Here is a 14,869-nt window from a genome sequence, read left to right as displayed (position 1 = left end):
AGATAGCATGATTACTCAATTGAGGACTTCCCCAAATTGCGGCTTTTAACCATGACCTCTTGTTGTTGCTCCAAGAATTAAGGACTTCAATATAGTGAGTTTAGCCTCAATGCCTAAATGGCCATGGAAAAGTTATGGTGGTAAAACTCTCATCAAAACGCCTCTTGGGTTTAGCAGGTAATTTCCAAAAAAGACACCCCTGTGTGACAAAGCCAGCTCAATAAGTGGTGATCATTTAACAGCTTGCTTGTTCATAGTCTTCAATGCATGATACCTCTGAAATCTAAGGATACATCCCTGAATTCCAAATTCACTTATCAAGATGGTTTTGTACCAAGTATTCTAATAAACAACAAAGCGTTTGTTCCTGAAATTCTCCAACATGCTTCCTATCGAGCAACATGGAGTCAGTAAGATGTGCCCTCTAGAGTGCCGCCTCCACCATCTCCGAGAATGCTGAATACATTAAACAGCTATTCCATCTCTCAAAGACGTTTCCCAAACCACGCCTAAGACCTATCTCTTGTAGGAACTCGGAAGCCCTTACAGTTTATGGAAGCAAGACTACACCTTTTAATTTTAAACACTACCTGACGCATCAACTCCACCAGAAGAGAAACTGTAATCCACATTCCCAAAGCCAGTATCCACTGGCGCGAGTTCAGTTTATCTAAAACTGTCCATCCAGCAGGTGATAATATGGCTTCATGTTACCAGGCGCTTGCCTGTGGGCACCACTGTCAGGTAAACAGCTGAGGGTTTTTATATTGTATCGCTGACAGTTTCATTGTAAAGTAGACTTTGTTCTTTAAATCCGGTTTGGTTTGCTTTGCTATTCAACTCAAATGGCAGCCATTCCATATGCTTCAGAAGCCCTAGGCTATGTCGATGAAAGTATTTAACTCGACACATACTGTACTGTAAGGCTGGTTAGAAAAACACAACACACAAGCTATTGTCTGTGTACATTTTATGAATGTTTAAGCGAAAGCACTTGGTACGATCATCCTGTTGTTTTGGACTGTCCTAAATGCACCTACTGGATTACTGAATTAAACACTCAATATGAATTCTGATGTATTTAAAATAATAATAATATTAATAAAATAAAAAAAAGATGTGTGCGCTTCCTACTTCAAAGATGGAAAACAAAGAACAAAAGCTGGCAGAAAACTCTATCGATCAGCAAGTGCAGTTTCATAATACAGTGTCTATTCTTATCCCTGTAAGAGGAGTGCCTGTGAACAGGAGGGAAATGAGCATTATAGAGACAGAAGGAAGGGATGAGAAAATAAATAGAGGCAGTGATATGCATATAAAGAGTCGGGAAGTGACCAGAAAGTTAAACAACCCCTTTGGGAGAAGGTGAGTGCAACCGGAAGTCCCTTGATGATTTTTCTCTCTCTCTCACACACAAGCAGACGAATGTCATTTGTTTCGATTCCTAAAAATAGACCTTTAATGTAGAAAAAGTGTTTTTATCGTTTGGAGAAAAAAAGGAAATGTCAGTAAGACTACTTCAAATGATGCAGACCTAACAATAAATGCAAGATCTGATCTATGGAAATAGTGACCATGTTTCCCACTTTCACATCTCTTCTACTGCCTGCTGAAGTGCTAAACTACTTAACTGAATGGAAAGACTGAGCAATCTGATCTTAATGCGACTGGGAAGTTTTTTTTGTTTTTTTTTCTTTGAAATTATTTCTTGCGATTTCTAGTAAACCCGGAGTGTTACCTTTCCAGTTATATGGATATTCGGATTGAGGCATGAAAGAAGAGGAAGAGAGGCAGCTAGAGAAAACAGCAGACCCTATAAATACAGCTGTATTTAAAATGTTAATTCATGTGTAAATCTCAGGCAGCATGGTGGGGGGCCAGGGGTAGCTTAGTGGTTAAGGCATTGGACTACGGTCCAGAAGATCCCAGGTTCAAACCCCACAACCACCAAGTTGCCACTGTTGGGCCCTTGAGCAAGGCCCTTAACCCTCAACTGCTCAGATGTATAATGAGATAAAAATGTAAGTCGCTCTGGATAAGAGCGTCTGCCAAATGCCTAAATGTAAATGTAAATGGTGGCTTAGTGGGGAGCACTGTCGCCGTGCACCTCCAGAGTCTGTGTAAGATTTATGAATGTGTGCATGGTGTGTGCATGTTCTCCCCGTGCTTGGTGGGTTTCCCCCGGGTAGTCCGGTTTCCTCCCACAGTCCAAAGACATGCAGTGTTCCCAAATTGCCTGTAGTGTGTGTGCCCTGCAATGGATTGGCACCCGGTCTAGGGTGTACACACACCAGGCCTCTCGCGACCAGGATAAATCAGTATAGATGATGAGTTAATAAGTTAAGTGTAAATCTCATTAACTATGTCAAGTATACCAAAAACAGGTGAGCTAATGTATATTCTTTAAATATAGCTCATAAACGTTTGTGCTTGCTTGCTGTTTAAGTATTTATAGAATAAAGTACTTTTCGTAACCGACTCTAGGTCTACCCACTCTCTGTTGTTCTTACTCACACTTTCCCATCATTTAAACAAAGTTCACTGCCTTCAAAGCATTAGCAAAGACTCCCAGTCTTCTAATACTAATGGAAATCCTTTTAACCTCACATTTACATTTAAGGCGTTTGGGAGAAGCCCTTTTCCAGAGGACCTACTTTTTATCTCATTTTACACCTAAGAGTTAAAGGCCTTGCTCAAGGGATCAACATCGGCAACTTGGTGGTGTTGGGGTTTGAACCTGAGACCTTTCAATTAGTAGTACAACACCTTTACCCCTGAGCTACTATTACTACTGAGCAAGTATTAGAGAAAATCTAGTAATCTACAGGAAAATGTGATTCTCTGTTAGTGAGAGGGGTCAGCGGAGAATGGTGAGTTTGGAGCAAGTTGACAGAAAGGCAACTCTAACCCAAATATGCTCTCTTTACAACCGTTATGTAGCCTTTTCGGAAGAACAGCACACCAGACCTTGAGGTGGCCGGACTACAACAGCAAAAGACCACATCGTGGTCTACTCATGGGGCCAGGAACAGAAATCTGAGGCGACAGTGGTTAACAGTCTGATTAAACAGACTTGTACACACACAGCAGTACACACAGATTTAGAGTAGTTCCCTGTATTTGATGGACATTTAGGGTGCATTGAGCAAGATGTCTACAGAACAAGCCAAAGATTTCCTGGACAGAGTAAAATAAACACACACACACACACACACACGCACACATACACACACACACGCACGCACACACACACACACACACACACACGCAGAAATGCAATGAGGAATACAGAAGGCAGAATGCCTCCATTAAATTTTCATGCTTTCAAGTACTTGCCTGGCTACCAGCCACAGCACTTTCTCCTTTATATACAGCATGTATATGTAGAGTATACACAATCAGCCATGACATTAAAAACATTAACATTTAAACCACCTAGGCAGACTTTGGGTGTGCAGGGCCTCTGGGGTTGGCTGTGGTGTTTGGCGCCAGGTTGCTGGCAGCAGATCATTTGGGTCCTTGGGTGCGGGATGGCATCCCGTGGATCAGACTTGCTTGTCCGGTGCAACACATAAGTCAGCTCAGTTTGATTGGGAAAAAGAGGGTTTGAAGGCCGGGTCGGCCACAGGCGCAGTGGACTGCGGTGCAATGGGTGTACTGGTGCTTTTCTATTGGTGCCAGCAGCTACTTTTTAGGTGCTTTATAGGATTTCTATGGGATCAGACCAGACGGGTTGGCCTTTGTTCTCCGTGGGCATGGGTGCCCATGATCCTGTCACCTGTATAGTTGGTAATCAATGTTGTTCAGTGCCCTGACAGTGGTCATAACTGTACGGCAGATTTTTTTTTTTTACATTCTGTGTGAGTTAATGCACACCCTTTGGCATAACTACTACTACTTTAACTACTACTTTTAGAGCTTTGGCCCCTTCCTACTGTACATGTTGTTGTATTAGTGGTTGGTAGGTGGTTAAGATAAGCTAATAACCTAAGATAAGCATATCCCACCGTAACTGGGGTCAGAGCGCAGGGTCAGCCATCATACAGCACCCCTCAAACAGATAAAGTTAAGGGCCTTGCTTAAGGGCCCAATGGCAACCTGGTAGAGTTTGGACTCAAACGACAGACTTTCCGATTAGTAACTCAGTGGTTTAGCCCTCTGAGCGACTACTAATAAGTAATTACTGTCACTGGTACTAATTAGTTTACTTCGTTGATATATTGTACAATAATTGTTTTCCCCTATCATACAGCAGCCATACCGGATCCAACCTTTGCATTATTATTGGGTCAGAAGTATCACCTGTTATCTATGCTTGTGAGGTCAAAAGAAAGTACACATATAATAATTAACTAACTACATCATTCCTATGTTTACCAAAGAAGTCCAGCTGTAAATGTTCCCATCACTGAACACACACACACACACACATACACATATGGCTGCAAACACATACCCAGTAACTGAAAGGACAGAATTTTGGAACGTCAACTGAAGCTGGTGAAAGAGATAGGGTTTCAAATGTGAGCTATTTCTAGCTCCAATTCATAATTTAAGAAAGACCATTTTTCTCCAAGAACCATGAAACCTTCTCCCCATTTCTAAAGAAAAACTGACTAGCCTAATAAGATCTCTTCACTGTAAATAACAGGTTTTTAGCTTGGTTTGTGTTTCAAAGTTCCTGGAATGCAGTTGATGGCGGTTAGTTCTGTAACACTAATGATAGGAACTTGACAGAGGAAAGGGGCAGAGCTCAGGTTTTGGGAAGGCCAAATTATTCCTCAGCATAACTAGACTCACATTTATATACGTGTCAAATTCACACTTCCACAAACAAACCAGCGGTAGCTTCTGGAGCTAAAGAAAGATTTGAAGTGTTCTGAGCATACCCTGGTCCCGTGTTTCCATGGTGTCGCTGATTATCCCTGGCAACGAGGAGCATGTCAGCATCAGAGATGTGCGCTTCCTGTCAGTTGTGTTGCTGGCAGAATTCTGCTTTGTGTACAATGATAACAGCAATCATACACATACAAAAAAAAAAAGTTGCACAACGTAACATTTTGTTCGATCACCTTTAGCTTTGATTACATCGTGCATTCGATAACTCTATTCTATTAAGGTTGCATTCTTTTTTGGCCGAGATCATGTATCAATGATGGGAGAGTCGAATCACTTTGTGAATACTTCTCCACCACATCCCGAAGACTTTCAATTGGATTAAGCTCAGGACTCTGTGGTGGCCGATTTAAGTGGAAATGGAAATGCGTTCCTCATGCTCCCAGAATGACTCTTCGTTGTTCCGGAAAATGCCCATCCATCAGGGAAAAACTCCACGGATGTGATAACCTGTTCAGTACAATCAGATCACCAGATGACTTCATTTTATTGCCACATAATGTTGCGTACACTGCCTCCAGAGGCTTGTCCAGTGGCCACTATGCTTGATTTCCCAAAACGATGGGTGCATCATGGGAAAGAAGGGACGCACATGAAGAGATGCACCCATCGTTTTGGGACAGGATCAATCTGCACTCGTTAGACCACATGACATTTTTTAAACCATTGCTTCAAAGTCCAATCCTTATGCCTTCATTCTTATGGTCTCACAGCTGTTTAGAGTTCTTGTCACACTGTGTGTGTGGAAATGCTCATTCACAATTACGCTATGATTTCTACCGCCTATTTGTATGATGCAACTTCATCAAGAGTTTAAGTGATCTCCAGTTCCAGTCATTTAAGCAATCTTCTCCTTGTTTATTGTCTTTGCTTGATGAAGGCCAATGTTATTCATAAAAAAAAAATTCCCACAACCATGGGATACATCGGCTGATGTTTTTTTTTTTCCATTCAGAAATAAGAAGCTCCTCACTCCATCGGTTAGAATTAAATGAATTGTTTCAAGTTAAGAACATATTAATCACTGCAGTAATTATCCAATTAAAGGCTCTTAAGTCTTTGCTAATTTAATCTTTTTTTTTTGTCCAGTACGTACAGTACACTGTGTGTGTTCACCATTATGTGTGTGGATAATTTCTTGTTTTTTAAGCATACAATTTATAGACTTCTGATCACTTTACTTTCCTCAGGCCTTAACCTTTTGGGTCGTTGTGTACTCTGAATAGCTGTTATTCTTACAGGCATTGAAGCTTTAATCGAATTTTAAACCTGGTACTGGACTGGGGTATTTCAATCTATTATAATATAACTACCATTGACAATAATAGGCAGGTAGTTTGACATTATTTGATTCGCCCTATGCTGCATTATCAAAGTTTGACTGCAGATCAAAATGCAGTACTGTGTGTGTCAACTGCTAAGCTGACTGATCCGCTTTTGTACTTTTGCGATAGCCTCAAGCTCATATAACGTCAAAATATATGACAAAGGATCTAATAGGATCTCTTAGCACTATTGGTCTTAGCATGTGCTCTATTATTAGAAAAACAAAAGGCAAACACTGAGTGAATTTATTCAAAAGAACTGGCCTACAGCCCAATGTCAAAATAGGCCGTCTGTGATAACTACGATAACATGTGGTGTCGTATGTTTAATGACTGAAGCCATAGCAGGCAGTATTAAGTTTTGCATATGCTGTTTTTGGATATACAGCACATCCTTGGGTTCTGCCCCCTTTTACGATACTTAATGAGGATAAAATATATGGACGACGTGTGCTTTGAACATTCCAGTAATGGTTTGATCCTCACTTTGTTGCTATTACACTCCAAACCCTGACTAGTAGACGTTTTTAAAGCCTTTAAGGAGAATAAAGATTTAAGATTAAAACTTGTTTTTGAAGTAATTTTATTTTGTGTTGAATACACACACACATTTAAGTAAGTAAGTAATGGACTACACCTGAGTAACTTAACGCTACTGCTGTTTCCACTACAATTTATGTTAACATGACCATTGAAAGTACATTGAAAGTTTTGTTAAACATATACCAGCTTGATGGGGGCAGCGTCAGCCATGCTATAGCATCACTGGAGCAGAAAGGGTTAAGATAACAATGCCACAACAATGCCATAAGTGATTACCCTGTACAATAATAGTACTGTACACTAAGATCGGTTAAGAAATGCAGAGGTGTGTAGTAATGAGTTACATTGACTCCGTTACTTTTACTTAAGTAACTTTTTGAAAACAATGTGAGTAGTTTTCCTGCACCATACTTTTTATTTTTACTTGAGTACTTTTACGAAGAAGAAACTACTTTTACTCTGCTACATTCGGCTACACATTCGACTCGTTACTTTTCTAACCATTTATTCTACACATTAGATATTCTTTATTTTTGCCAGAGAAATGCAGCCAGTGAATCTACCATGTGACTGTGTTTCACCAATCAGACGTAGCAACAATAATCACATGACTCTGTTTGACCAATCAGCCGCATTAACAGTAACCACATGTAGTCACATGACAAACTTGCTGCATAGCAAGAAAAAAAATCTTTAGCCGTGGTGAAACATGTTGTGGTTAGTTTACATATATAATTAGCAAATAAAATAGAGGCTAAAAAATATAAGTTTATTACATTTGTTCTGCTGGACACAGTTTGAGACCTCTTGTACTCATGTTCTAATGTTATTTTCTATCTGCTGTGCCATTTGGAGGGCAACTGAATATACAGTCTATCCAACACTGGAAATAGTTTACACTGTTCACACATACATATGTTACCTACAGTAGGTATTTAGTTTAAAAGCTTAACGTTGTAAAAAACGTGAGATTAGGAAATTTGTGTTTAGTCTCCATGCCTATAAAAAGGACTTTCCCCTAAATATTCATGTGGCCATGGGAATTTGTGTTTCTTTCAACCACAAAAAGATTAGTAAGGCCAGGCATTAATGTTTGGAAAGGAGGACTGGGGTGCAGTTGATATTCCGTCTCATTCCAAAAGTGTTCAGTTAGGATGAGGTCAGGACTCTCGAGTTCTTCCATGTACTTTAGCAAACGATGTCATGGCACTTACTTTGTGCACTGGGGCATCGTCATGCTGGAGCAGGTTTGGGACACTTATTCCAGTGAACCAGAACTGTAATGCTACAGCATACAAAAACTGTGACTCCAGCTTGTGGGGAAGAACTACATATGGGTAACTTTTGGACGTATATGGTATTTACAGTTTGGCAAGACTGTTTATGTAAAAGGATTTTTTTTTTAATGAAGGTGGGAAACTGTTTACAATAATATCTTTAAAAATATGGATGGGCTGTAGATTTTTGGTATAAAATGCATTTGGATGGGGCTTGCTTGACTAATGAGCTGGGTATATGCAATAAAATTACAATCCAGTAATGCACCCCCAACAACCTAATCCAGCTCGCTAGGCTGAATGTTTCAGATTGATGAACACTGTCATGTTCTACAGCGAAAATTTCAGAGGATTTAATGCACCCATTTTCTTGCATTTTCTAACACAGTAAATTTAAGTTATAAAGCAAAAACGAGCCCTTTATTCAGGGACAGAGAAATCTATGTTGCACCAAAGATTAAAATAGACTGTTCTAGTCTAAGGAGCAACGATGGTCAATCTTACTCCACTCAGATAATCATGAAAACCATGTTTTTTTCCTTCTTTTTTTTTGTGCATGTTCTTTGAGCAGGTACTGTTATCAAACTGCAGTGGTTTTCTTTTATTTCACCCAGTCATTACTAATGAGAGGACTTTAGACCGTGCTCAAGGCTGTACAGACCTAGACCTTATTAGGTTATCTTTGCCAGATGGTCTGTTCCCAGTAACAAACGAATAAAAATGGGTACAATTCTAGCCTACACCCAAGAGACCAATAAATATTATATCATCAACCTCCATCCTTCCTTAGTTTTCTAACAAAGGACTGAATAAACCAAGGTTTGTGCATGGAGAATCTTATATGTAATGTGTCAAGATCACTTTAATGGTTTAGATCACAGTAAAGTAAATGGTTTGGAAAGGAGGAAATGATTTTAAATTGCCAGACTAGGTCAATAACTTTTAAAGGCTAGATAATTGGCTGAGGAATAACACCAACCTGTGAAAATTTGCTGACCATTGTGGAACATCCGGCGAATTACGGATCAACAAGCATTCAGTCAGCATCTTTTCACCAGACTTCATAGCATGGTTCCACCATATTCGTGTCCCATATGAGTGCCTCTTAGAGCACTTAGCTAAGAGTGATCTTTTGTCATGCTCCATTCCTCCCTCAGTTTAGCTGCTGTTACTGCTAGTTCCCCCTGTCACATTACAGACCGGGAAGGTGAGAACTAACACATACTTCGTCTGGCCAAGTAGCTGAACACGCTTAAAGAAGAATACTAACAGCACTCTCTTATATATAATTTGGCAAGAGAAGGAATACCATCCTCCCCCATCCAGAAAACAGAGCCAATTATGCTCTGACTCCTGGCCACACAGATGGTCATCTCACTATTTTCTGATGCTATGGTAAAAGCTTTTACTGTTATTGCATTTGGGAACCAAGTCCATGGAAAATTGAACCAAATTCCATCTCTCTGTAAATCAAAGGAGATGACAGACTATAATTAAATGTTTTCTATAAACAGCTGTTGTCGACATAAAGGGGCCCAAAAAATATATGCACACTTCAACATGAAAAATATATTTACATTTAGGCATTTGGCAGACGCTCTTATCCGGAGCGACTTACATTTTTATCTCATTATACATCTGAGCAGTTGAGGGTTATGGGCCTTGCTCAAGGGCCCAACAGTGGCAATTTGGTGGTTGTGGGGTTTGAATCTGGGATCTTCCGAACTGTAGTCCAATGCCTTAACCACTGAGCTAACTCTGGCCCCACATATATGCCTCTCTTCTGACGGTCACATGATAGGCATCAGCAGTGGTGTGACTACTGACATCTTGAGAGGAAACATAATACTACACATTGCTGCCATAATTCAATCGAGTTGTAAAAAGGAGCATAGATAACAACTGCTAAAGTGTGTAGGGTCGCAGTGGCCTGAAGCCTATCCTCCTATAGCCTGGAGACTTAGGTCATGGCCGGTTACACCCTGGACAGGGTCCCAATCTATTGCAGGCCACACACTCTAGACTCTATGGACATTTTGGGAACACCAATTAACCTGGATGTCTTTGGACTGTGTGAGGAAATCAGAGCACCCGAATGAAACCTACCAAGTACAGGGAGAAGAGGCAAACTCCACACAGACCTGAATAATATCAACTCCACACATTGAATAATATAATGCAAGCCTGAGCGACCATGAAACTCAATAAGCATTACCGTGTTTGAAATTTATGGACACACCCCATTAGTCACCGCCAGCTACATACTGTATGCTCCAGCTTAACATCTTCTCAATGATGTGCTGACCACTGTATCTTTAAGTAACTACTGTAGCTTCCTTCCAAATTAAAGAGCAAATAAAAACATTGCCTGTTAAGCAAGAAAAAGCTAATCTCTATTAGTCCTGAATAATTTTCCTCTTATTAGACAATATTCAACCTTTTCATTCTCTTATCTTTCCATCCATCTAGAAACCTCTGTGGTCCAACTAGGGACCGTGGAGACCAGTGGTGACCATCGTATTTATTCTCATCTGTACAGCCATATGGTACATTCACACACTACTGGCAATTTGAAAAAACTAATTACTCTAATCTGCATGTCTTTGGACTGTTGGAGGAAACCCACCAAGCATGGGAAAAACATGCAAACTCCATGCACACAGACCTGACGTGGGAATTGAATTCGGGACCTAGACGTGTAAGGCGACAGTACTAACCACTAATCTGACTGTTATATTCATTGACTGTCTGTTAAAATCTTACTTAGGATCTTCTCATACTGTGTGACAAATAGGGATAAGAATCACCAGTCACCTCCCTGTATGATATTATCACGATACATCGGTGCCAATTCAGTTAAAATTGCGGTTCTATAAGTGTCACTAGTTTATATACCCCAATTCGATATTACATTTTCCCCGTGATTTTGTTACAATTTTAAACCTTTAAAAAAGTTTAAGGAGTAGTTATATATAGACTGTTAACAGATATTTTTTTCATCTGCACTCTTTGGAGTTTGTTGCATTGGATTTCTTGTTTTTGACAAATAAAATTCTTGAACCTTGACTGTGAGGTATAACATTAGTTTTCTCACTTACACACCAAGCGCAGCATTTAAACAATTCAAACTTTAAATGCAAAAGGTTAACATTTAACTTAAAATTGAATTAGGCGAAAAAGCAATATTGTTCCTGAGCAATTTGTATTTCTGTCATCCTGTAGAATTATTATTTCCAAACAAACTTACCAAATAATTCACTCCTATCACACTGGAAGTAAATGTGTCAATAGTCCAAAGTGCACTACGTGTAGGATTATAAAGAAACTGCAGCGTTTTACCTCCTCAAATGCCTCCAAAGTCTCAAAACTCAACGTCACAGTGAGCATGCGTGTAAGCACAAAGGCACTCCTGTGGGGCTTCTAACGCACATAACTAATTTGCACTTGCTGTGTTTTGAGACTGGGGTAAGAGTGTGGTAGTAAGGGTAATACTTAGGGTTACCTGGGGTAATAAGTGGGTTTGGGAATAACTCGTTCACAGTTTGAAGTTTGGAGAAAATCAGATTGGAGGCTTTTAACGTGTGCAATTTTTGATAATGCGTTTCTGTTGCGTCACTTGGAAGCTTCTGCGCCCGGAACAGAATCGGTTATTTCGGCCAATCACCGGTCATGGCCAGTCAAACTGAAAACAAGCAATTGACCGGTTCGTCTCTATCATAAACTTTAATTTTTTTTAAATTGATTTTGGAGTCAGTAACACAAAAGAATCGTGATTCATAACTAAATCTATTGCCCCCCCCCCCCCCCCCCCCCCCCGCCCCCGCCTAACTTGTTTTAGTGTCATAAACACCTTTCCATCCCTGATTTTGACATAAGAAGCATGCAGGACAGTCAGAGGTTTTCTTTTCACACTTTCATTGTGTTTGTGATGGAGACCTCGTGAGTGTGAGGAGGTCGTGAAACAGGATCGGTTATGACTCAGTCTTCTTTCGGCAAACGATAGAAATTTCATTCGTCATAGGCTTGACGTCATTATTTTGGCGATGAGAAAAATGACACACCATCGCCTCATCTCACTCCCCGCCTCCCCTCCTCCTGCCTATACATACATACAACGTCACTTCCGTTTTAAGCTTCCAAGCTTAAGAGGACGAAAGGAAACGTCACGGTCACGACTACTTCAAAAGAAATGGGAGCCTTAAGTAAATCCTAAGTAACACCGGGACTTGCGTGGGGAACATTAGATTAGAAGGGGAAATGCGAGCGCTCGCGCCCTCGCGCGCATCGTCTCGAGACCGTCGATTAGGTTTGAAATGGCCAACCACACCCCGCGCGCGCACGGCGCCGCTACTGAAGACAGAGCTCTGTATGATGATGATGATGATCATTATTATTATTGCTATCATGATTTATGCACTGTTTTTGTGGTATGTGCGCGCACGTCGGCGCACGAGAATCGGTGCGAGGTTTTATACTTCTTTATGTCGACGGAGACACACTGATCACACCGGCTACAGCAATGCTGGACCGGCTTACTACCATACTCTATACTGTAGTGTGTAAACCCAGCATCTGGAACACATCTGCTCTTTTGACTGTCCTATTTATTACACTGTTAGCTTGGAGATCTAGGACGCAGCCTATGATTCATCCTCAAGCCCCCCGTGCGTCACGCCCCATAGCCCCACACCTGTAACCCTCTTCTACACACAAAACACACTTCTATCTCTTAATGTTAATGAAGTATAACCTGTCCACTAACAAACATTAACACCATGTCTGCATCCCAGCCTGTAACACACACACACACACACACACAGGCTACTCCACTCCTGCAGGCTGTCTATACAATACCGACTCCATGCATTGATAACAGGGATACAAACAGCGATTTAACACACATGCAAGAAGGAATATGTTACGTCGTGAGTCTTTCTCTGATCACTTGTGAATGGGCGTGTGAGTGTAAAGAGAATTCATCCTTACTTCAACATGGCTTGCTCCTTCTCCTCTTCCTCCTTCTGGCGCGCCATCACCGCCAGGATTATTTTCCTTTCCTCCTCTGTGAGGTGGCTCAAGTCCGGTATGTCAGGCATAGGAGCCGGAACGGAAGCCCGCGGGCCACCCTGGGGCCCTACCGACGCGGCCATGTTCCTTCCGCCGCCCTCCCTCACTACTACCCTCCCTCCGGTGCGTGTCCTACTGGCGGTTTCGCCTCAGGCCACGCTCGGCGCTCCCGTGCAGCGTCTCATGCTCGCCCACACCATTGAGCTTTTGTCTTGTGCCTTTCCCCACCTTTCCCACCCCTATCTTCTATCTTGCTCTCTTCTCGCACTCTTCTTCCGCCCCCCCACCCCACCCCAACCACCCCCCCGTCTCCCCGCCTCTCCCCTCCACCTCCGGTTACGGGAAGCCCATCTTCTTTACGCGACGCGGATGCTGGAACTCCGGCATTCACGTTCCACTCTACAGAATCTGTGCTGCTGGACAGCGGCGTTGGGGCTTCACTGTGCTTTCCGAGCTCTTTCCCTATCGCTTTGTGAAAATCTCGGCCTCTAAACGCTAACGCAAGTTCTTACAGCTGATCCTGAGAGAGATGGACAAGTCACAGGCACGGGAAAAAGCGAGACAACCGTCCGTCACTCCTCCTCCTTCCGTTCTTTCCGATTGATCCACGGGCGCGCCTGGTGTGTGCTCGGTGGCGCATCACTGATCACTAATGGGCTATTCTTTCACGAGTCGGTTCTTCTGAATCTTTAATCGATTCACAAGTGTATTCTTATCGAAAGATTGTGATTTGTAGAAGATACCTCGTATTATTTTAAAAGATTGTCTTAGCAGTTTCATGCTCCCCAGCTTGGTCTTTTGGGAAAATTAGTGCCTTTGTCACACTTTCGACGCACTTGTTTTAATGCAAACAAACTATATTGAAAGTAATACATCACACAGAACATAAAATATTTATTTATGTTCTGTGTGATGTATTTATATGTATTTATGTTTCATATTTATTTTAATATTTAATAATAATCATATATTAATTAATTTAATATTTATTTATGTATTTATGTTCTGTTAAATAGTTAGATTTAGACCTATATGACATAGGAAACCTTTCCAATTGTTCCCATTTAGGACTAATAACATCTCACACGAGTATGATATAAATATTGTATTTAAATATAAAAATTTTAAAAAATATATTTCTTCATTATATATAGAAAACTTTTGTTGTGTACTTTGCCCTGGTTACGTAATAAATTACATGGAAGCAAGACAACTTATCAGCAAACTTTTTAAACACAAAAGATATGACATATGGAATTACATATGGGATCACCATCAAAGACTACACGTTAGCACTGACTGGGAAGTTACTTATTAATTTCTATTAATTTATCTAATTTCTACTGTTCCATAAATATTGATCTCTGTACAAGTTGACACTTTGTGTTGTGAAAAAACGTCCAATTTACTCAAACTGCTGTGCTAGAAAGAATCGATTCAAGAAAAAAGAATCACGATGCTCGACACTCCAAGTCGTTTGTGCTCGGAGTAGCCCGTGTCCGCCCACACGTCAGTCTATTTTCGGCATCACTTAAACAGACCGAACTCTCAGCAACGTGAGAGATATTTTTAACTCAATCAATACACGTATTTTAGCCAGTTGAAATGATTTTTCTTTTTGGAGCGCAGGCGCCCGGGAATAACCCACTGCACCAGACACTGCTAAGCACTACGTGTCGCGCAACAGACAGAGAAATGAGATATGACTTGATATAGCAATGTGAAATAAGTCAGTATATATAGGTAGCATAATGCATACGT

At 41.0% G+C, this 14,869-nt stretch overlaps 1 protein-coding gene across 5 annotated transcripts in view; it reads right to left on the bottom strand.

The window, feature by feature from the left end:
* Window positions 1-13,225, bottom strand: part of rims1b (regulating synaptic membrane exocytosis 1b) — a 63,514-nt gene extending 50,289 nt beyond the window's left edge. For all 5 annotated transcript variants that reach the window (XM_053476752.1, XM_053476749.1, XM_053476748.1 and 2 more), the window contains exon 1: window positions 13,028-13,225. In XM_053476752.1, coding sequence (XP_053332727.1) covers window positions 13,028-13,191 — 164 coding nt within the window. In that variant the 5' untranslated portion in view covers window positions 13,192-13,225. The remainder of the gene's footprint in view (window positions 1-13,027) is intronic.
* Window positions 13,226-14,869: the final 1,644 nt, after the last annotated feature.

This window comes from Clarias gariepinus, chromosome 18 (assembly GCF_024256425.1).
Source record: "Clarias gariepinus isolate MV-2021 ecotype Netherlands chromosome 18, CGAR_prim_01v2, whole genome shotgun sequence".
NCBI lineage: Eukaryota > Metazoa > Chordata > Actinopteri > Siluriformes > Clariidae > Clarias > Clarias gariepinus.
This window is presented reverse-complemented; position numbering and strand designations above follow the sequence as displayed.